This window comes from Callithrix jacchus, chromosome 1 (genome assembly GCF_049354715.1).
Source record: "Callithrix jacchus isolate 240 chromosome 1, calJac240_pri, whole genome shotgun sequence".
NCBI classification, from domain to species: Eukaryota; Metazoa; Chordata; class Mammalia; order Primates; family Cebidae; genus Callithrix; species Callithrix jacchus.
In genome coordinates this window covers 112,921,692-112,945,738 of record NC_133502.1, presented here as the reverse complement: position 1 = coordinate 112,945,738, position 24,047 = coordinate 112,921,692, and the positions used below count along the sequence as shown (strand labels likewise).

The window sequence follows — 24,047 nt, the reverse complement described above, 5'->3', positions numbered from 1 at the left end:
CAACCTAAAGAAGAATTTACATCAACGAATAGATAAAACAGCCAGTTAACATCAAATGGCAGTAACCCTAAATTTAAGTCGACTAAATCCCCCAATCAAAAGATAGAGCCAAAACCTAACGGTACACTACACCCAGACCCATTTCACATCCAAAGATACACAAAGACTTAAACAAAGGGATGGAGAAAGACTTACCAACGAAATGGAGAGCAAAAATAAATAAATAAATAAAAAGCAGGAGTTGCAATTCTTGCATCTGATAAAATAGATTTCAAAGCAACAAAGATATAGTGGTAAAAGGATCAATGCAACAACAAGAGCTAATGATCCTAACACCCAGATACATAAGTCTCATAAAGAGATTTAGACTCAACGAGACAGAAAATTAATAAGGATATCCAGGACTTGTACTCAGATCTGGAACAAGTAAACTCAATAAATATTTATAGAGCTCTCCATTTTAAATACACAAAATATACATTCTCCACCTTAAATTCACAAAATATTGATTGGCCATTATTAATACCTATTTTTAGAATAAAGCTACATTCCCATTCTCCCTCTTTTTCTTCCTCTTTCTTCCTCTCCTTCACTCCTTTTTTTTTCTAAAAAAAAAAAAAAGAGAAAAATGAAATTTCAGAGTAGGATATCGTTTACTGTACAATAGAAAATAGATGCAGACAGAACAGACAGGATTTTGTCTATGCTCCTTGAAATTCTCAACTGTCTCAACATTTAAAAAAAAAAAAAGAAAGGCTGGTGTCGGCACGCAGGTAGAACTGTCCTTTTCTTTTTTTTTAAATTGTCTGAAAGGAGGTGAAAAACCTCCATAGGGGCTCAGTTGAGCTCCTTCTTTTTTTTTTTTAATTTTTAATTGCATTTTAGGTTTTGGGGTACATGTGCAGAACATGCAAGACAGTTGCATAGGTACACACATGGCAGTGTGTTTTGCTTCCTTTCTCCCCTTCACCCACATTTGGCATTTCTCCCCAGACTATCCCTCCCTAGCTCCCCCTCCCACTGACCCTTCCCTTTTCCCCCCAATAGAACCCAGTGTTTAGTACTCCCCTCCCTGTGTCCATGGGTTCTCATTTTTCATCACCCACCTATGAGTGAGAATATGCGGTGTTTCATTTTCTGTTCTTGTGTCAGTTTGCTGAGAATGATGTTCTCCAGATTCATCCATGTCCCTACAAATGACACAAACTCATCATTTCTGATTGCTGCATAATATTCCATGGTGTATATATGCCACATTTTCCCAATCCAGTCTATCATCAATGGGCATTTGGGTTGATTCCAGGTCTTTGCTATTGTAAACAGTGCTGCAATGAACATTCGTGTGCATGTGTCCTTATAGTAGAATGATTTATAGGCCTTCGGATATATACCCAGTAATGGGATTGCTGGGTCCAATGGAATTTCTATTTCTAAGGCCTTGAGGAATCGCCATACTGTCTTCTACAATAGTTGAACTAATTTACACTCCCACCAACAGTGTAAAAGTGTTCCTTTTTCTCCACATCCTCTCCAGCATCTGTTGTCTCCAGATTTTTTAATGATCGCCATTCTAACTGGCGTGAGATGGTATCTCAATGTGGTTTTGATTTGCATCTCTCTGATGACCAGTGACGATGAGCATTTTTTCATGATTGTTGGCCTCATATATGTCTTCTTTCGTAAAGTGTCTGTTCATATCCTTTGCCCATTTTGGAATGGGCTTGTTTGTTTTTTTCCTGTAAATCCAGTTCTTTGTAAATTCTGGATATCAGCCCTTTGTCAGATGGGTAAACTGCAAACATTTTTTCCCATTCTGTTGGTTGCCAATTCACTGTAGTGACTGTTTCTTTTGCTGTGCAGAAGCTGTGGAGTTTCATTAGGTCCCATTTGTCTATTTTGGCTTTTGTTGCCAATGCTTTTGGTGTTTTGTTCATGAAGTCCTTGCCTAATCCTATGTCCTGGATGGTTTTGCCTATATTTCCTTCTAGGGTTTTTATGGTGCCAGGTCTTATGTTTAAGTCTTTAATCCATCTGGAGTTAATTTTAGTGTAAGGTGTCAGGAAGGGGTCCAGTTTCTGCTTTCTGCACATGGCTAGCCAGTTTTCCCAACGCCATTTGTTTAACAGGGAATCCTTTCCCCATTGCTTGTTTTTGTCAGGTTTATCAAAGATTGTATGGTTGTAGATAAGTTGTGTTGCCTCCGATGCCTCTGTTTTGTTCCATTGGTCTATATCTCTGTTTTGGTACCAGTACCATGCTGTTTTGATTACTGTAGCCTTGTAGTATAGTTTGAAATCCGGTAGTGTGATGCCCCCCGCTGTGTTCTTTTTGCTTAGAATTGACTTGGCTATGCGGGCTCTCTTTTGGTTCCATATGAAGTTCATGGTGGTTTTTTCCAGTTCTGTGAAGAAAGTCAATGGTAGCTTGATGGGGATAGCATTGATTCTGTAAATTACTTTGGGCAATATAGCCATTTTCACGATATTAATTCTTCCTAACCATGAACATGGAATGTTTCTCCATCTGTTTATGTCCTCTCTTATTTCATTGAGCAGTGGTTTGTAGTTTTCCTTGAAGAGGTCCCTTACGTTCCTTGTGAGTTGTATTCCTAGGTATTTTATTCTTTTTGTAGCAATTGTGAATGGCAGTTCGTTCTTGATTTGGCTTTCTTTAAGTCTGTTATTGATGTATAGGAATGCTTGTGATTTTTGCACATTGATTTTATATCCTGAGACTTTGCTGAAGTTGCTTATCAGTTTCAGGAGTTTTGGGGCTGAGACGATGGGGTCTTATAGATGTACTATCATGTCGTCTGCAAATAGAGACAATTTGACTTCCTCCTTTCCTATTTGAATACCCTTTATTTCTTTTTCTTGCCTGATTGCTATGGCTAGAACTTCCAGTACTATATTGAATAGGAGTGGTGAAAGAGGGCATCCTTGTCTAGTGCCGGATTTCAAAGGGAATGCTTCCAGTTTTTGCCCATTCAGTATGATATTGGCTGTTGGTTTGTCATAAATAGCTTTTATTACTTTGAGATACGTTCCATCGATACCAAGTTTATTGAGGGTTTTTAGCATAAAGGGCTGTTGAATTTTGTCAAATGCCTTCTCTGCGTCAATTGAGATAATCATGTGGTTTTTTTTTTTTGGTTCTGTTTATGTGGTGAATTATGTTTATAGACTTGCATATGTTGAACCAGCCTTGCATCCCCAGGATGAATCCTACTTGATCATGATGGATAAGTTTTTTGATTTGCTGTTGCAATTGGCTTGCCAATATTTTATTGAAGATTTTTGCATCTACGTTCATCATGGATATTGGCCTGAAGTTTTCTTTTCTTGTTGGGTCTCTGCCGGGTTTTGGTATCAGGATGATATTGGTCTCATAAAATATTTGGGAAGGATTCCCTCTTTTTGGATTATTTGGAATAGTTTCAGAAGGAATGGTACCAGCTCCTCTTTGTGTGTCTGGTAGAAGTTGGCTGTGAACCCATCTGGACCTGGGCTTTTTTTGTGTGGTAGGCTCTTAATTGCTGCCTTGACTTCTGACGTTGTTATTGGTCTATTCATAGTTTCAGCTTTCTCCTGGTTTAGGCTTGGGAGGACACAGGAGTCCAGGAATTTATCCATTTCTTCCAGGTTTACTAGTTTATGTGCATAGAGTTGTTTGTAATATTCTCTGATGATGGTTTGAATTTCTGTGGAATCTGTGGTGATTTCCCCTTTATCATTTTTTATTGCATCTATTTGGTTGTTCTCTCTTTTCTTTTTAATCAATCTGGCTAGTGGTCTGTCTATTTTGTTGATCTTTTCAAAAAACCAGCTCTTGGATTTATTGATTTTTGAAGGGTTTTTCGTGTCTCAATCTCCTTCAGTTCAGCTCTGATCTTAGTTATTTCTTGTCTTCTGCTGGGTTTTGAGTTTTTTGATCTTGCCCCTCTAGCTCTTTCAATTTTGACGATAGGGTGTCAATTTTGGATCTCTCCACTCTTCTCATGTGGGCACTTATTGCTATATATTTTCCTCTAGAGACTGCTTTAAAAGTGTCCCAGAGATTCTGGCATGTTGTGTCTTCGTTCTCATTGGTTTCAAAGAACTTCTTTATTTCTGCCTTCATTTCATTGTTTATCCAGTCAACATTCAAGAGCCAGTTGTTCAGTTTCCATGAAGCTGTGTGGTTCTGGGTTGGTTTCTGAATTCTGGGTTCTAACTTGATTGCACTATGGTCTGAGAGACTGCTTGCTATGATTTCAGTAGTTTTGCATTTGCTGAGCAGTGCTTTACTTCCAATTATGTGGTCAATTTTAGAGTAGGTGTGATGTGGTGCTGAGAAGAATGTATATTCTGTGGATTTGGGGTGGAGAGTTCTGTAAATGTCTATCAGGTTTGCTTGCTCCAGGTCTGAGTTCAAGTCCTGAATATCCTTGTTGATTTTCTCTCTGGTTGATCTGTCTATTATTGACAGTGGAGTGTTAAAGTCTCCCACTATTATTGTGTGGGAGTGTAAGTCTCTTTGTAAGTCATTAAGAACTTGCCTTATGTATCTGGGTGCTCCTGTATTGGGTCCATATATATTTAGGATCGTTAGCTCTTCTTGTTGTATCGATCCTTTTACCATTATGTAATGTCCTTCTTTGTCTCTTTTGATCTTTGTTGCTTTAAAGTCTATTTTATCAGAGATGAGAATTGCAACTCCTGCTTTTTTTTTTTGCTCTCCATTTGCTTGGTAAATCTTTCTCCATCCCTTTATTTTGAGCCTTTGTGTATCCTTCCATGTGAGATGGGTTTCCTGGATACAGCACATTGATGGGTTTTATTTTTTTATCCAATTTGCCAGTCTGTGTCTTTTGATTGGTGCATTTAGTCCATTTACATTTAGGGTTAATATTGTTATGTGTGAATTTGATACTGCCATTTTGATGCTAGCTGGCTGTTTTGCCCGTTAGTTGATGCAGGTTCTTCATTATGTTGATGCTCTTTAGCATTTAGTGTGATTTTGGAATGGCTGGTACTGGTTGTTCCTTTCTATGTGTAGTGCCTCTTTCAGGAGCTCTTGTAAAGCAGGCCTGGTGGTGACAAAATCTCTGAGTACTTGCTTGTTTGCAAAGGATTTTATTTTTCCTTCACTTCTGAAGCTCAGTTTGGCTGGATATGAAATTCTGGGTTGAAAGTTCTTTTCTTTAAGAATGTTGAATATTGGCCCCCACTCTCTTCTGGCTTGTAGTGTTTCTGCTGAGAGATCTGCTGTGAGTCTGATGGGCTTCCCTTTTTGGGTGACCCGACCTTTCTCTCTGGCTGCCCTTAGTATTTTCTCCTTTATTTCAACCTTGTTGAATCTGATGATTATGGGCCTTGGGGTTGCTTTTCTTGTGGAATGTCTTTGTGGTGTTCTCTGTATTTCCTGCATTTGAGTGTTGGCCTGTCTTGCTAGGTGGGGGAAATTTTCCTGGATAATGTCCTGAAGAGTATTTTCCAGCTTGGATTCATTCTCTTTGTCACATTCTGGTACATCTATCAAACGTAGGTTAGGTCTCTTCACATAGTCCCACATTTCTTGGAGACTTTGTTCATTCCTTTTTGTGCTTTTTTCTTTAATCTTGGTTTCTCGTTTTATTTCATTGAGTTGATCTTCGACTTCTGATATTCTTTCTTCTGCTTCGTCAATTCGGCTGTTGAAACTTGTGCATGCTTCGCAAAGTTCTCCTATTGCGTTTTCAGCTCCTTTAATTCATTCATATTCCTAAGTTATCCATTCTTGTTATCATTTCCTCCAATCTTTTTTCAAGGTTCTTCGTTTCTTTGCATTGATTTAAAACATGTTCTTTTAGCTCACAAAAGTTTCTCATTATCCACCTTCTGAAGTCTAATTCCGTCATTTCATCACAGTCATTCTCCGTCCAGCTTTGTTCCCTTGCTGGTGAGGAGTTTTGTTCCTTTCTAGGAGGCGAGATGTTCTGGTTTCGGGTGTTTTCCTCCTTTTTGCACTGGTTTCTTCCCATCTTTGTGGATTTATCCACATGTTGTCTGAGTAGTTGCTGACTTTTCGACTGGGTCTCTGAGTGGACGCCCAGATTGTTGATGATGAAGTATTTCTGTTACTTGGTTTTCCTTCTACCAGTCTAGCCCGTCCACTGTATGACTGCTGAGGTCCACTCCAGGCCCTGCTTGTCTGGGGTGCACCTATAGCAGATGCGGAGCAGTGAGGGATGCTACCAGTTTCTTTTTCTGCTATCTTTGTCCCAGAATGATGCCTGCCAAATGTCAGTCTTTTGGATATAGAGGGGTCAGGGAGTTGCTTGAGGAGACAGTCTGTACTTTATAGGAGCTCAAGTGCTGAGCTGTGAGCTCTGTTGTTCATTCAGGGCTGTTAGGCGGCTACGTTTAATTCTGCTGCAACAGAACTCATAAAAGAACCCTTTTTTTCTCAGATGCTCTGTCTCGGGGGGGTTGGGGCTTTCTTTGTGAGCGTCCCGTTGTGCTTTCCTGCCCAGCTAGGAGGCAGTCTAGTCACTATTTGCCTGCCGAGGCTCCGCCCTGCTGGTGTGAGGTTCGCCCTGTTGCTACAGGCTCTGCCCTGCTGCTGCGGTCTCTGCCCTGCAGCTGAGTCTTTCAGTTGTAGCCAGTTGCCTCGGCAACAGCAGGCTGCGTCAGCAATGGGCGTGTACCTCAGTAGGGGCGGATTGCCTCGGTAATGGCGGACACCCCTCCCCCACGGAGCTGCACCATCCGGGGTTCAGCTGTGACCTCAGGGAACCTCTCCACCCGGAGTGTTTGGAATCACTGTTTTGTTTGTCCCACTGCGCTACCCCAAATGCTGTTTCCTTGAAATCTCCTGGGCTGGCTCACTGTTCAAGTTCCGTTCAGTCTCAAGTTCAGCCCTCTCAAGTCTCAGACTGCCGGTTCAACAGGGCACCCAAACCAGTGCGCTTTGTGTGGAGTGCTGTGTAGCACTGCTGCGCTACAGCACCAGCCGCTGGCCACACCAGCTGCTGGCTGCACCAGCCAAAACCTCTGCCTGGTGTCCTGCGTCTCTTTTATACCTGGGAATTTCCCCATTCTGTGGGGAACAAAGATCCGTCTGGAAATGCAGCCCTGACTCACCCTCTCCGTGCATTTACCAAGAGCTTCTCACTGCGCCATCTTGAGTCCCCCCCCCAGAACTGTCCTTTTCTGCAGAGTGTGGGTTTTTCTATTTAAAAAAAAAAAAGAAAAAGATAGTCTTGCTGTGTTACCCAGGCTGGAGTGGAGTCACCTTATAGCTCACTGTAGCCTTGACTTCCTGGGATCAAGCGATCCTCCCACTTCAGCCTCCTAAGTCGTGTGCCACACACCTGGCTAATTTTTAAATCTTTTGTAGGATAGGTCTTGCATTGTTGCCCAGGCTGGTCTCCAACTCCCAAGCTCAAGCGATCCTCAGATGAGCGTTTAAGAGTCCTGGTATTAATAGTTGATAAAAATCTAATCTTATGATTTTCCCCTTGAACATTCACTGACTAGTCTGTTTAAACATTTTCCCCCTATGTTTACCCATCCATGAATAAGATTTTCCACCTTTTTTTCTTTTTTTGAGAAAAGGTGTCACTCTGTCATCCAAGCTGGAATGCAGTGGTGCGATCTTGGCTCACTGCAACCTTGACCTCCTGGGCTTAATAAGCGATTCTCCCACCTCAGTCTTACAGGTAGTTGGTGCTACAGGCAGGTACAACTGCACCTAGCTAACTTTTTATTTTATTTTTTTTGTAGAAATAAGGTCTCACTCTGTTGCCCAGGCTGGTCTCAAACTACTGAGCTCAAGCAATCTTCCTGCCTTGGTCTCCAGAAATGCTGGAATTATAGGTGTGAGCCACTGTGCCCGACTGATTTTTCTGCTTTTAAATCACACTCCTTACAAATTTATTCTCCATCGTTAGAAAGCATGTTTTGCCTGGGTGTGGTGGCTTATGCCTATAATCCCAGCACTTTGGGAGGCTGAGGTAGGGGGATCACTTGAGCCCAGGAGTTTGAGACCAGCCTAGCCATAGTGAGACCCCATCTCTACAAAAAATGCAAAAATGAGTTGGACATGGTGGTGCATACCTGTAGTTCCAGCTACTCGGGAGGCTGAACTGGGAGGACTGCTTGGGCCCAGGAGGTCAAGGCTGCAGTGAGCTGTGATGGCACTACTGCACACCAGCCTGAGTGACCGAGCACTCAACCTTGTCTCAATTTTATTTTTATTTTCTTTTTTGAGATGGAGTATCACTCTGTTGCCAGGCTCAAGTGCAGTGGTGTGATGTCTGCTCACTGCAACTTCGGCCTCCCTCAGGTGACTCTCCTGCATCAGCCTCCCAAGTAGCTGGGACTACAGGCATGTGCCATCACACCCAGATAATTTCTGTATTTTTAGTAGAGACAGGGTTTGATCATGTTGGCCAAGATGATCTCAACCTCGTGATCTGCCCACCTTGGCCTTTCAAAGTGCTAGGATTACAGGCACAAGCTATCATACCCGGCCCGTCTCAATTTTTAACATTTTTTTCCTTAAAGCGTGGTTTAAAAATATGCAGTTTCAGTATATTCAGAGTCATTGGCTCATTATAGTTTTATTTTTCAAACAAAATTACTTCTATCTCCTAGGCTGGAGTGTAGTGTCCCCACCTCTTCCATATTTATTCATTCTTTAAGAAGTAGAGCAGTTCATAGACTGTCTTCAGGGGCTATTAATTACTGGAGCTATCCTTGACAGGCTTGAGAAGTTATGTTTGCTCTGAGTCTCTGTAAGTGAATTCATTTTTGCTGAAAGTGAGGAAAGTGGGTTAAGAAGGAGTACATCATTATCTCATGAGTAGATACTTTCCGGGAAGGAAATTCATCAGTTGGTGGACCGTGGAATTTGGGAAGCCCCAGAGGAATACTGGTCCGTTTGTTAAAATGCTGACTTAATGGTTTATTCCTGATGATGGTTCTGTGGTCAGCAGCCCATTAAAATGCTGACTTAATGGTTTATTCCTGATGATGGTTCTGTGGTCAGTAGCCCATTCTGGGGAGCTTCTGGTAGCCTGGATCTAGAGAAGCAGTCTATTTATGACCTACAGGTTGAATATCCCTAATCTGAAAATCTAAAACTCTTTCTAAATATTTGTATTTATTTAATTTTTTCAGATAGGGTCTCACTCCTATCACCCAGACCAGAGTGCAGGCGTGTGATCACAGCTCACTGCAGCCCCGACTTCCCTGGCTCAGGGGATTATCCCACCTCAGCCCCCTGAGTAGCTGGGACTACTGGTCTGGGCCACCACGCCTGGCTAATTTTTTGTATTTTTAGTAGAGATAGGGTTTTGCCATGTTGCCCAGGCTGGTCTGGAATTCCTATTCTAAAGAGAACTGCCTACCTCAGCTTCATGAGTCACTGTGCCCGGCCTGAAAATCCAAAACTTTGAATGCCAGCATGAGGCTCAAATAGAGATCTATAATTTCAAATAAGGGACATATCATTGGTAGAACAAAGTGAACTGAGTCTCAGATTTTGGCCTCATTCACTCCTTGTTATTTATGGTTTATTGTTTGACATTGCTTATTTCTAATTTTTTGTTTGCAGCCTGAAACCATAACATCAAAAGGTCCTTCAAAGAACACATAAAATTCTGTGTCTTATGGATATGTGTTTAATATATCCGTATCTACACTTAACACAAAAGTAGTTGTTACTTGATGTTGAGGGTAAAGTTGCTGAAAAGTGTCAGTGGCTCTATAAATATTTTGTATAAAAGGATCGGGACTATACGATGCATTTAACTGTTGCAAGTAGATTTTAGGTCTGCAGAATGGAAATAAGCTCATCCTGACACCTCCCTTAAAACGTTCCAGTAATGCCTCCCACCTGTTGTTAGCCATAATCAGGTTCACAGGTGGGTAGTGAGCTAAATATCAGACACGTGGGCCCAATGTGCTAAACATTTTTTTTTTCTGAGACGAAGTTTCGCTCTTGTTACCCAGGCTGGAGTGCAATGACGCGATCTCGGCTCACCGCAACCTCCGCCTCCTGGGTTCAGGCAATTCTCCTGCCTCAGCCTCCTGAGTAGCTGGGATTACAGGCACACGCCACCATGCCCAGCTAATTTTTTTTTGTATTTTTAGTACAGACGGAGTTTCACCATGTTGACGAGGATAGTCTCGATCTCTTGACCTCGTGATCCACCCGCCTCAGCCTCCCAAAGTGCTGGGATTACAGGCTTGAGCCATCACGCCCGGCCAACATTTTCATTTATAATGAGACTAAATGATGTCTTTATTGCCAACAACAAATTGGTGCCCATGGCTTCTCGGTCCTCACTGATACATATGGAAAGCTGATGTACTTTTCATTAAATTACTTATTCATTTGTTTGGGTAAAACAATACGCTGATGCTAATCTTGAGCTGAATGGCTTTCCTGAACAGGTTATGTGGGTCATGAGTTTATCTTGGACACAAGACCCTTCAAAAAGTCTGCAAATATTGAGGCTGTGGATGTGGCCAAGAGACTCCAAGATTATGGTAAGTGGCTTTTGACATTCATGCTGCCGCCCATGCTGGCTGTGGACCACCTCCTAAAGCACAGATGGAAAGTGCAGGCACCACAGTAAACTGATCTGAGGAATAAGGGGGGGAGTTCAGGATTCTTGGCAATCTGCAAAATAATAGGGAAAAAAGTTTCCTTTATGACTGCACTGGTCCTGCCTTTCAAAAGATATTAAAATACACATATTGAATCCATTAACAGCTAAGAAAAGAAGTGTTTATGATTAAAATTAAAATTCCAGTGAGGTGCAGTGAGTGTAGTGGTGAAGGAAGCAGAGCCAGTAACCCGTAGAAGTGGTAGAAGGAATGGCATTGAAGCATTATAGCCACCTCTGTCATGGCATAGCTGTTTCAGCTGATTCTAGAGATGAAGAAATAAGTGTAGTAGTTTTCACAAAGAAAATGCAACTTTCTTTGAAGCATTTTGAAAGACCTGAACCCTTTATCTGTACATTAGGGGTGTTCATTCAGCTCAGCTCACTACATTTTCCTATTGAACAATGTTACTAATATTGTAACATTAAGATCATATTACTTTTGGGAGAGTTGGGGAGACAGGGTCTCACTCTGTCACCCAGACTGGAGTGCAGTGGTGTGATCTCGGCTAACTGTAACCTCCGCCTCCCAGGTTCAAGTGATTCTCGTGCCTCAGCCTCCCAAGTAGCTGGGACTACAGGCGCGTACCACCACACTCTGCTAATTTTTTGTATTTTTAGTAGAGACAGGTTTCATCATGTTGGCCAGGCTGGTCTCAAACTCCTGAGCTCAGGGAACCCACCCACTTTGGCCTCCCAAAGTACCGGGATTACAGGTGTAAGCCAACACACCTAGCCGATATTACTATTATAATAATACACAGTGACATAATATTAAGGATCTTTCAATATTCAGAAAGGCTAAGTTGGGGAGAACTTTGCCCTTCGATGGTTATGGAGTCTTATGAGTTTTAATGACTTGTTTTGGGAAGAAAAGAGAATAATCTTTTAAATTTAATAGTTTCACTACTGCAGCATAATGGGAATCCCATGTGTGTGACTCATTCCTCTCTCAAACAAATGATCATCTTATGCAGAGTTCTTCTGATAATAAATAGGAAAGCCAGAGAAAGTCTTCATTGATGAAATTACCAAGCCCATCCTCGAGATCTCCTCTGGGCAACTCTTGCCACCTGACAGTAGAACTCCTTTCCTCTGACAGCCTCCCAGCTAGTGATTGCATAATGGCCGATTCAGGAAAACACATTCTCTTTGTGGATGCCTTGCCTACTTCACACATCTCACTGCAGCAGTATTTGCAAGGAGGGAGAGGAGGGGCTCTCAGTATTTCGAGTCTTGTTCTGTCTCCCAACCTTGATGTTATTTTGATGATGGATAGAATGGTTTCCACACTACTCCAAATGCCCAAAATTGTCCAGGTGCCTGGCACATAGTAGATACTCACCTCATGGTGTTAATAAATGAGAGACCAGGGCTAAGCACCATGGCTAACACCTGTAATCCCAGCATTTGGGAGGTCAAGGAGGGTGGATCACAGGTCAGGAGTTAGAGACCAGCCTGACCAACATGGTGAAACCCCATCTCTACTAAAAATACAAAAATCAGCCAGACGTGGTGACATGCGCCTATAATTCCAGCTGCTCAGGAGGCTGAGGCAAGAGAATGGCTTGAACCCGGAGGTGGAGGTTGCAGTGAGCCGAGATCGTGCCACTGCATTCCAGCCTGCGCAACAGAGACTGTCTCAAAAAATATATAAATAAACGAGAGACCAGATGAATAGCTAAGTCAAAAAACAATGAACATGACAACAGTTTCCAGGTCTTAAGCATACCCGCTGAATGTGAATTTTTAAGGAATAGGGTTTATTATAATCTGTATATTTAACATGGAGTTTCTATATGACTATTCTTAGACAACTTTGAGGCATACGGCCTTAGACAGCAGTTTCCAAGCTAATTATCAGACCAATTATCAGAATCACCTGGCATGTTTTATGACTCTTAGATTTTTGGGCCTTACCTTCCTGAATCGGGGTCCAAATGCAGGAATTTGTGTTTTTACAAGAAATTCTCAGGTGGTTTGAAATATGGGAACCACTACAGCAGGATATGTTGGATTGAATTTGCTCACACATGGAATTAAGGGCAGACTTGATAATCAGCTTGTTCTCTTTAAAAAAAAAAAAATCCCGGTCTGGTTTGAGTGACAAAGGTGTACGCATTTAGCAAAACTCATTAAACGGTACAGTTAGGATTTGTGCATTTCACTGTAAGTTTTATCACAAAAATATGTGAACAGATGCTGAATTCTAGTTCATGATATGGATGCTGAAGAGTTTAAGAGTGAAGTGCACTAATGACTGCAATGTACTTTGGTGTTTTTTTCTGGAGATGTAGTCTCGCTCTGTCATCCAAGCTGGAGTGCAACAGCACGATCTTGACTCATTGCAACCTCTGTGTCCTGGGTTTAAGCGATTCTCCTGCCTCAGCCGCCTGAGTAGTTGAGTTTATAGGCATGTGCCACCATGCCTGGCTAATTTTTTTTAGTAGAGATGGGGTTTTACCATTTTGGCCAGGCTGGTCTTGAACTCCTGGACTCAGGTGATCCACCCACCTTGGCCTCCCAAAGTGCTGGGATTACAGGCCTGAGGCACTGTGCCCGGCCCAACTACAGTGTTCTTTGAAATGCATCAAAAAGTAAGATGGATGGCTGGATGAGTAGGTACGTGATAAAGCAAACAATAGCATTGTAGAATCTAGGTGGTGGGTATATGGGTGCTCACCTACAGTTCTTTCAACTTATCATTAGAGACAGGGTCTCTGTCACCCAGGCTGGAGTGCAGTGCTGTGATCTTGACTCACTGCAGGCCTTACCTCCCTCAAGTCATCTTCTTACCTCAGCTTTCTAGCTAGGACTACAGGCACACACCACCACACCCAGCTAATTTTTGTATTTTTTGTAGAGACGGGTTTTTGCCATGTTGCCCAGGTTGGTCTCAAACTGCTGGGCTCAAGCAATCTACTGGCCTTGGCCTCCCAAAGTGCTGGGATTATAGGTGTGTAAGCCATAGCGTCTGGCCTGAACATTTAAAAATAAAATGTTGGGTAGAGAATTCCTTAAATCATGCAGATGTGACTCAAAAGTACCCCATGTAATTATGACATCACCAGAATCTGAGAACCACTGCACGCTGGGACAAGATTAGTTCAGAGGTGTTATCAACCTGGGAGTTGCTCTTTGGCTTTTAAAAGTTTCATAGGCCCAGTGTGGTGGGTTATGCCTATTATCACAGCACGATGAGAGGCAGAAGCAGGCAGACTAGTTGAACTCAGGAGCTGGAGACCAGCCTGGGCAAGATGACAAAACCCTGTTTCTGCAACAACAAAAAAAATTAGCTGGGCATGGTGGCATGCACCTGTGGTCTCTGCTACTCGGAAGGCTTAGGTGGGAGGATCACTTGAGCCCAGGGGGCTGAGGCTGCAGTGAGCTGTGAATGTGCTAGTGCACTCCAGCCTGGGTGACAGAGCAAGGCCCTGTCTCAAAAAAAGAAAAAGTTTATAGAAAAGATATAGGAAATGGAAAATATTTTTGACCTCTGTCCTGGAAGTATCTCTTGACTATGTGTCTTGTTGCATCACCTTATATGTGAAAACCTTTGGAAACATAGAAACACACTGAGCCCATGTTCAATGTAAAGGCAAAGGCTTTCCACAAACTGGCCAAACTTCAGTTTTCTTATCTTACAAAATGGGGACAGTAAGATTTGCTCCAGGGTCCTTAAAACTTGTTACCTATTTAACTTTTGATAGGCTATAATATTTGTATTTCTCTTTATTACAAATAATACGTAACTACTGAAAGATTCTAAAATATATCAAAGTGAAATAAAAATCCCAGTCTCATTTTCTGGCCATATTTACAGTTAACATTTTATATTTACTTCAAGGCATCTTTTCTCTCTCTCTCTTTGTCCGTTTATTTATATCTAGAAATGGGATCTCATTTTGTGGCTTGCTTTTTTCACTTAATATTTCTGAATGTTTAATCAATTCAACAAATTTACATACTTTTGAATGGTTGTCTACCTACTGTATGGGTGCTCTGTAAAATTTGCTTATCTGATCCCCCACTGTTGGATATTAGATTGTTTCCTGAGTTTTTCTTCTAAAAACAGCATTGAGTTGAATCCCCAAATACATATAATTGCAAAGGTATCTGATGATTTTCTTAGGATAAGTGTAAGAGGGGATGGGAACTTTTCTTCCAAACTGGGTAGGTTTCTGACTTTCAGTGAGGCAAGTTCTGTCTCCCTTTGCAGGATTTCATGCCCCTACCATGTCCTGGCCTGTGGCAGGGACCCTCATGGTTGAGCCCACTGAGTCGGAGGACAAGGCAGAGCTGGACAGATTCTGTGATGCCCTGATCAGCATTCGGCAGGAAATTGCTGACATTGAGGAGGGCCGCATTGACCCCAGGGTCAATCCGCTGAAGGTGCGTAGGCCCTGGAACTTTGCTTGACATGTTCCCTTAAAGTAGAAAATGGTGTCTGGACAGTGTACCAGCAACTCCTGAACTCTCATCTGAAGATGATGTTCTTCCCTAGAATAAGGTAGTTCTCAGAAGATAGTTATTACTTTGAAGTTTGTATCATCTTGAACAACAGTTACTCAAGGATGATGTGGTTGTAGAAGCTGTCCACAACTGTCTAGTTGGAGAATTTGTAACATTCTGTGACTCTGTTCGATGTAGTGAGATTATGGCATAAATGAAATTTACATATTCACATTACAAACTCTGTACAAGCACATGTTAGAGCAGTTATCTTTGAGAAAACTGGACTGGCGCCAGGCTTGGTGGCTCATGCCTATAATCCCAGCACTTTGGGAGTCCAAGGTGGGCAGATCACGAGGTCAGGAGATGAAGACCATTCTGGCTAACAAGGTGAAACCCTGTCTCTACTAAAAATAGAAAAAAATCAGTCCGTTGTGGTGGCACGTGCCTATAGTCCCAGCTATTCGAGAGGCTGAGGAAGGAGAATCATTTGAACCTGGGAGGCGGAAGTTGTAGTGAGCTGAGATCGCGCCACTGCACTCCAGCCTGGGTGACAGAGCTAGACTTCATCTCAAAAAAAGAAAGAAAAAAAACTGGATTGGCATTTGGACTGAATGTTACAATGTTTATGCTCCATGTTGGGAAAAAGTTGGTTGGGCATTACTCTGCCTCTTCCAAAACATGTTAATTGTATATCTAGTCAGAGTCCTAAGTTTCTTGTTAGTCCAGATATTAAGCTGGAAGACCAGGAGTGGAGAATATCACGAAGGCCATGGTTGTGTCTTCATGGCTATAAGCCATAGAACAAGTCTGAGATGCCTGCAGCAGCTGGGGCAGGCTGCCAAACTGCCTACCTGCAGGAGATGGCAGGGGCCAGCAACTTGCAGAAGGCAGGCACCTCGCTAGCTGTGAGTTTCACAGAGTAATGGAGGCATACAAGATGATTACGTTTACCATCATTTACTTCTCTTTTCTCTCTGGAGACTTCTGCTTCTTTTAGGATTTAGGCTATTTTTTAAAAAAATGGCAATAAACATTTTAAAGAGCAGAATAGTGAGATATAATACAAGTGGGAAATGCTATTCATAGGATGATACCAGATTTTAAAATGAGTCAAATTATGCTATATGCTCTTTATTAAAATACACGGTAATAGTATAATAGCATGATGAGAATGGTAAACAGCAAATCCAGAAGAGTGGTTAGCTCTGGGAAGGGGATACGCAGGCATCTCCAAGTGTATAGGTAATTTTTTCTAGAAGGTGAAGCAAATATGACAGAATGTTCATTAGACTTTGCTGGGTGGTAGATGTGATTATTATTATCATCATGACATTCTGGTATTTAAAATATTACACAATTACAAATCACATTGTACCCCGTAAATTGAAAGAAAACAACACCTTTCTCTGCCTGGTCTCCTATCAGAAGCTTGATGGCTGTGGTGCAGGGTGGGAGGAGAAGAGTGTATTGCTCTGACCCCTCCTCTGTCGTGTTTCTGTCTCAGATGTCTCCACACTCCCTGACCTGCGTTACATCCTCCCACTGGGACCGGCCTTATTCCAGAGAGGTGGCAGCATTCCCACTTGTAAGTTCTCTGAATCTGAATGTGCAAGCTGGGAAGGCACCGGCCAGCTCGTATCCTGAGGGGGTGTACACTCTTAGCCTCCTCATTATAGAAACCATATGTGGGGCACCTTGTGAAATGTGAGTCTTGATGAGAAATGAGGAGCAAAGAAATTGGCTGTCAGAGGCAAGGTCACAGAGTATCAACCACAAGTCTGGGAAGCCATAAGGAACATAGTGGGAGAAAACTGAATAGGAGTCCTGCCCAGTGGACCAATGCATTTTCCTCCACCGTGGGACAGCGAGATGGCACCCAATGCAACCTTCCTGTCCTGATTCTTATATGGAGGAGAAGGTTCTGTGTCTGAGTGAGGTAGGGAGAAGGCTCAAAATGTGCCAAATTATGCTATGTGCTATTTATGAATCTGTGCAGTGATAGTATAAAAACATAATGAGAACAGTAAATCCTACATTCAGGATAATGGTTGTCATTGGAGAGGAGGGCAAACAAAATGATGCTTTTAAAAGTGCTGTTCAAATTTTTAACGCGCAGTGTGAGAAATTAACTTTTAAATCAACTGAACTGTATGGAAAATGACATGGCAAATAAATTACAACTATGTTAAAAGAGAAGGTCAGCTAGATATCCAAACTAATGTAATGTAAGGTTAGCTTTTAGGTTCTCAGAATATTTGTTGGCCTGATGGTGTCTTACTTAGGCTGTGGGAATAGTATTGCCACCTCCTTTTCCCTAAGATAAACCTCTCAGACCATCTCACAGCATTTCCATCTTTTGTCCTTTGCAGCCCTTTGTGAAACCAGAGAACAAATTCTGGCCATCCATTGCTCGGATTGATGACATATATGGAGATCAGCACCTGGTTTGTACCTGCCCACCCATGGAAGTATATGAGTCTCCATTTTCTGAACAGAAGAGGGCCTCTTCTTAGTCCTCTCTCGCTAAGTTCAAAGGACTGATTTGATGCCTCTCCCCAGAGCATTTTATAAGCAAGAAAGATTTCATCTCACACCCCTGCCTCAAGTAGGGGTCTTATATACTCTGTGTATATAGCTTTGTAGTCTATCAAGGTAAATGTAAATACAGTAGCTGGAGGGAGCTGAAGCTGACTGTTGGAAGATGGATTTGCTTTGGTTATTTTGCTTCCACATGTGCCAGTTGCCTGGATTGGGAGCCATTTTGTTTTTTTGCATAGAAATTCTTAGGAACGTAAACTTTCAGTGTGGCAAGTTTGCAGACATAGAGGCTATCCTGGAGACTCAACAGACTTGTATTTGTTCCAAAAAAAGTCTGTGTGGACTGTGCCATCTGTGGGAAATCCCAGGGAAAATGTTTACATTTTGTATACCCTGAACAACTCTTTTTCCTCTAATATGCCTAACCTGTAATCACATTTCTGAGTGTTTTCCTCTTTTTCTGTGTGGGTTTTTTTATCTGCATTTATTAGTATTCTAATAAAAGCATTTCAATTGGAAGAATGCCTTTCTTTGGTTTACTTTATAGTTTTAGAGGGAGCTAAAGGGCAATGAGAACACCCAACCTAACAGCCATTGTTACATCATCAGTTTTGCCTTTGACTGGCTGAAGAAACAGTTGCCTTGGTCAACAGTGAAGGCCACTTTGGCCCTTTTTGTTAGAATTGAGTTAGACTGCATGTAACTGAACACCAGCTATGGAAGTTCAATCAAATACCAATTTATCTTTTTAAGTCCAGAGGTAATATGCCAAGCCCTGCTGCTCCTTCAGTTTTCATCTGCATGGTCTCATGATGGCTGTTGCCTATCCAGGCACCATGTACCCATTCTAGTTAAGATAAAAAGGCCAAGTGCGGTGGTTCACTTCACACCTGTAATCCCAGCACTTTGGGAGGTTGAGGCAGGAGGATCACATGAGATCAGCAGTTTGAGACCAGCCTGCAACATGCTGAAACCCCTTCTCTACTAAAAATGTAAAAAATTAGCTGGGCGTGGTGTTACACACCTATAGTCCCGGCTACTGGGGAGGCTAAGGTTCGAGAATTGCTTGAACCCCAGAGGCAGAGGCTGCAGTGAGCTGAGACTGAGAAACTGAGACACTGCACTCCAGCCTGTACAACAGAGCGAGAGACCCTATCTCCAAAAAAAAAAAAGCAAAAGGCGGATGGATTCCATCCAAGTGTGCTTCTTTTGATATGTTTTCCAAGAGGTTCCATTCAGTAACTGCTGCATGCTTTTAGCTGGTCAAAACTAGTTCAAGGGAGTACGGGGAAGTCTGTTACCTGGGCATGTTACTATCCCAAACAAAATCAAGAGTATGTTAATCTTAAAAAGGTGGGGAAAATGGGTTTTAGGTCACCAACAAGCATCCCTGCCACAAATGACTTTCCCCTAGAAAAAGCAAATGCTCTAATCCTGACTACTTGGTTCCCTGCATGGTGGCGTCCTCCAACATTACTCAGTATCCTAGGCTTTAATGCTAGCGATCTGGACGTAAGATCTGAGTGTTCTACTGAATTATCTGCAAGTATCCCACTTATTCTTATATTTTAAAAGTTTATACAATAATTTACTTTAGCCTAACAAAGCAGTAGAGAAGTGATGGGATTCATGGTTCCTTTTTTACATAATAATTAAATGGTATCTATTAAGTGCATCTCAAAAATCAGGTACTTTTTTTTTGTTCTTGGAGACAGTCTCACTCTTGTCGCCCATGTTGGAGTGCACTGGTGCGATCTTGGCTCACTGCAACCTTCACCTCCCAGGTTCAAGTAATTCTCCCGCCCTAGCCTCTCAAGTAGCTGGGATTACAGATGTCCACCACCATGCCCAGCTAATTTTTATATTTTTAGTAGAGACAGGGTTTTGCCATATTGGCCAGGCTGGTCTTGAAATCATGAGACCAGGTGATCCTTCCACCTCAGTCTCCCAAAGTGCTGGGATTACAGATGTGATTCACCGTGCCCGGCTAGGTATTCTTTTAAGTGTTTGAAGTACACTACGTCATTTGACCCACACGACATTCCACTCTTACACATGTGGGGAAGGGTATGAAGAGATGTCTAAAGTCCCACTACCAGCCAGTAAGGAGGTGGACCCAGCTGTCTGGCTCCAGTGCCTATAAGCAAAAACAAGATATCCTGCTTCCATGGTAACTACAGACCTGGGGACCCTGCCTTTCTTGAGTTGGAAACTATGCTTAGTGCAAAAGCTAGCCATCAGGGCCTGCAGCGGCTCCTCTTCAGGAAGGATGAGTGTATGACAATAAATAATGGAAGCAAACAGCAATTCTTTTCTACTTACTTTACAGTGTTTATAGTTTTTTTTAGTCAAGTGAAGCAGCGGGAGTGGAGATGAGCAGAGTTTTAAGACTGGGAGCATGCCAAGGCTGTTTCCATGGCTAGTATCCATTAGTTTGCCCCAGAACATAGCAGAGCCAAACACAGGTGGTAAGAGTCAAGTGAATCACTTGTCCTTCACTATTAAATTGCTCATGTATTACTTAATGCTTGTGCCAGTCTTTCCCTGTCCCGACTCTCATCCTGAAAGGCACTGCCCTTTGGAGCCTTGTCCCGAGCCACCTTGCTTTGCAGGCTCCTAGTCATTCTCTGCATTTCATCATTTCAAAAATGCCCTCCTCATATCCCCATGAAATAGGCTTTCTCTGTTATATTCTGTCTCGGCCCTTGGTTTGTTTCCTCCTGTACCCTAGGCACCATTTGTAATTAATTTTTTAATGTTCACTCTGTTTTATCTTTCTAGCAGAGATCGTATCTGACCCATCGTTGGATTCTTAGTGCTGAGCCAGGGTCTTCCAAGTAGTATGTGTTCATCAAATAAAAAGAAATATGGTGGCTCATGCCTGTAATGCCAGCACTTTGGGAGGCCAAGGTGTGGCAGATTTCCTGAGGTCAGAAGGTTCAAGCCATCTTCACTGTTGATGAAGGTGAAACCTTATCTCTACTAAAAACACAAAAAACTAGACGGGCATGGTGATGTGTGCCTATAATCCCAGCAACTCAGGAGGCTGAGGCATGAGAATTGCTTGAACTCAGGAGGTGGAGGTTGCAGTGAGCCAAGATCATGCCATTGCACTCCAGCCTGCGTGACAGAGCAAGAGAGTGCCAGAGAGAGTGAGAGAGAGCACCAGAGTGAGTGAGAGCGAGAGAAAAGAAATATATGGTGGATTGGGCACGGTGACTAACCACTACAATCATAGCGCTTTGAGAAGCTGAGGTGGGTGAATCGCTTGTGGTCAGGAGTTCAAGACCAGCCAGCCAAAATGGAGAAACGCTGTCTCTACTGAAAATATAAAAATTAGCCGGATGTGGTAGTACATGCCTGTAGTCCCAGCTACTCGGGAGGCTGAGGCAGGAGAATTATTTGAACCTGAGGTGGAGGCTGCAGTCAGCTGAGATTGGCCAGTGCACTCCAGCCTGGGCAACAAACACTCAGTCTCAAAAAAAAAAAAAAAAAAAAAAAGTCGAACAATCTCAAAAAGGCACGTTTCCATGGAAACCAGTATTTCCAATGTCTGCTGTGAGCAGTTCTTAAAGATATGTACAAAATGCCAGAGTTTGAAGATGGGGCCTCTGAATTGGCTTGTGTATAGAGCGTGTCCCCTAAAATTTTTCTGCTTATCATGGAAAAATATACATAATACAAAATGTAGCACTTTAACCATTCTCAGGCACACAATGAGTTAAGTACATTCACAAGGTTGTGCAGAAGTGGTTTTTTTTAGTCAAGTGAAGCAGCAGGAGTGGAGATGAGCAGAGTTTTAAGACTGGGAGCCTAAGGCAGACATACACACCCATCCTATGAACTGGGCATGCCCTCTGCATCCTCACAGCCCTGGCCCTAGCCACTTCCACGTGGGACTGACCACAGGCCACTGAGAGCAATCCTCACTTGGTAGCCTGGTATGATAAAGAGCAATGGTCCCAGCCCCATCTGGAAACCCATGAGACCTATATACTCCATGAAACAGCCCAAACCCTGGCCAATGTCTGACCGAAAGTCTGTCCCTTGCGAATCACTATAAGTGCTCCCGTTTCAGCTTCCAAATTGCTTGTCTCAGATGGATTCATGCGCCCTGCCAAGTGGCACCTAAATCCTTTTTCTAAATGAGGAGCATCAGTTTTGTCATTGGAAACCTGATGCCCCTTATCCAGATAAAGGGTTGCCTCTCAACTTGTGCTGTTCAAATTTCAGGAAACTTTCCAACTCTAGGCCTTTACATGATAATGCTGGACTTAGTTAACCTTGCATCTTTTATGCAAGTCTTACCATTTTAAGAGAAAGCCCCTTTTTCCCTGGCTTTGGCCAGGGATCCTACAGTTAGTCCCAGACCAGTTACTGGTACTTTGGCCTTGAGCTCTGATGTGCTTGGCTCCTTGCTCCTGCCAGCACTGAGTCAAGAAAGTCTCTCCCCAACCCTTCACCCTTCCCCAACTAGGCAGCAAGACTGCCGAACTGAGGAGCCCAGATCTGGGTGGGCCCAAATGCAGGGAATTAAGAGGGAAGGGAGTGAACATCTGAGGCATTAAAATGTCTGAGAGGTTGAAAATTGTGTTCAGAAGGCCGGGCACGGTGGCTCATGCCTGTAATCCCAGCACTCTGAAAGGCCGAGGTGGGTGGATCACCTGATATCAGGAGTTCTAGACCAGCCTGGCCAACATGGTAAAACCCTGTCTCTACTAAAAATATAATAATCAGCTGGAGATGGTGGCACATGCCTGTAATCTCAACTACCAAGGAGGCTGAGGCAGGAGGATCACTTGAACCTGGGAGGTGGAGGCGGCAGTGAGCCAAGATGGCACCACTGTACTCTAGCCTGGGTGACAGAGCTAGATCCTGAGACTCCATCTCAAGATCTATAAAAAAAAAAAAAAAAAGTATGAGGTTTTTGCTTTCTTTTTCCTTCTTCTTTTAAGCTCATCAGCTATTGTTAGTATATGTTATTTGTGCCCAAGACAATTCTTCCAATGTGACTCAGGGAAGCCAAAAGATTGGACACCCCTGCATATCATTGTTCCTATGGGAAATATTCATACAAATTCATACAAACAAAAGATTATTTCATTTTCGACTTACATCAAGACAAAGATGGCTTTCATTCTTTCACAAATTAACTTCTGGAAAAAAGCTGGGGATTGCATGCAATTTCTTCTGAATTTAGCAGAATCTATGGAGGATTGAAAAAAAAACAACTGTAAATTGCTTTTTAGGTGGAACTGCATGAAAGGAAACAACTCTCTGGTTACTATAAGAGGTCTAGGGTTTTCAAAGCTGACACAAAGTGAAATCTTAGTGTGCTTTTGATCTGTTGTTGCATTGTTACATTTAGTTTAACCTCACTAGTAAAGTACTTGTACAGTTCTGGGTATAACATTTTAAATTTTCTACAAAAGAGATGTGAAGAACATCTGAAAAGTCAAAATAAAAAACTCAGTGAGATTCAGAAGACTTAACTGCTTTAAGTAATCACCAAAATAATAAACTCCCCCAAAACAGGCTGGAATCCAACAGCTCTAGGAGTGAGGTCAGTCATCCTAAAAAAATGCAGACTTCCCCCACCGGTGCTGCAACTGGGAACTTGACTGAAAACTGCTGCTACTCACAGCAGAAGGAACAAGCAGCCAAAGTTGAACTCAATGCAGATTCTTTCTTTAAAAGTCTGGTATACAGAACAGAAAAAAAAGATAACTTGCTTGTGTTCAAGACATTTCATCCAATATGAACTATAAAGGAATATCAATGTTATGCAAAATATAAAATCTAGATGTTTTTATCAGTTAAAAGAAGCTTACTGGTTAAATGCATTCCAAAAGACAATGTTAAGAAAATTCTATCTGTGGATGAGGAAGTTGCAGTAGGCTACTATAAACTTGCAAATAGCAAAGGAATGAGTATAGTCTGTGGTGTCAGACATATTGGGAGGGTGGGAATGGAGGGTTATCTAGCAAAACTATAAAAAAAATAACTCTCAGGTTGGAGTACAGTGGCACAATAAGGGCTCACTGCAGCCTCGACCTTCCTAGTTGAAGCGATTCTCCTGCCTCACCTCTGCCAAGCAGCTGAAGACTACAGATGCATGCCACCATGCCCAGCTAATTTTTTGGAATTTTAAGAGAGACAAGGCCTTACTATGTTGCCCAGGCTGGTCTCAAACTCCTGGGCTCAAGCAATCCTCCCGCCTTGGCCTCTCAAAGTGCTGCTGGTGAGCTACTGCATCAGTCTAGCAACATTATTTTATATTTTGTAAAAAAGATAGCCATTATTAGCCTGAGGGTCTGCCATTCATAGAAGTGCTATCAATCTGAAGTATAATGCTACCAAGCATGAGGGTCTTTTGGGAGAAGAGGCTGCAGGAAGGTGCTAGTTAAGTAGGCTTAAT

At 42.4% G+C, this 24,047-nt stretch overlaps 1 protein-coding gene across 1 annotated transcript in view; it reads left to right on the top strand.

The window, feature by feature from the left end:
* Positions 1 to 18,148, top strand: part of GLDC (glycine decarboxylase) — a 135,543-nt gene extending 117,395 nt beyond the window's left edge. Inside the window, exons 22-25 of the mRNA XM_035305377.3 lie at positions 10,422 to 10,517; positions 14,856 to 15,028; positions 16,596 to 16,676; positions 17,461 to 18,148. Of these exons, the coding sequence (XP_035161268.1) occupies positions 10,422 to 10,517; positions 14,856 to 15,028; positions 16,596 to 16,676; positions 17,461 to 17,604 (494 nt within the window). The 3' untranslated portion in view covers positions 17,605 to 18,148. The remainder of the gene's footprint in view (positions 1 to 10,421; positions 10,518 to 14,855; positions 15,029 to 16,595; positions 16,677 to 17,460) is intronic.
* Positions 18,149 to 24,047: the final 5,899 nt, after the last annotated feature.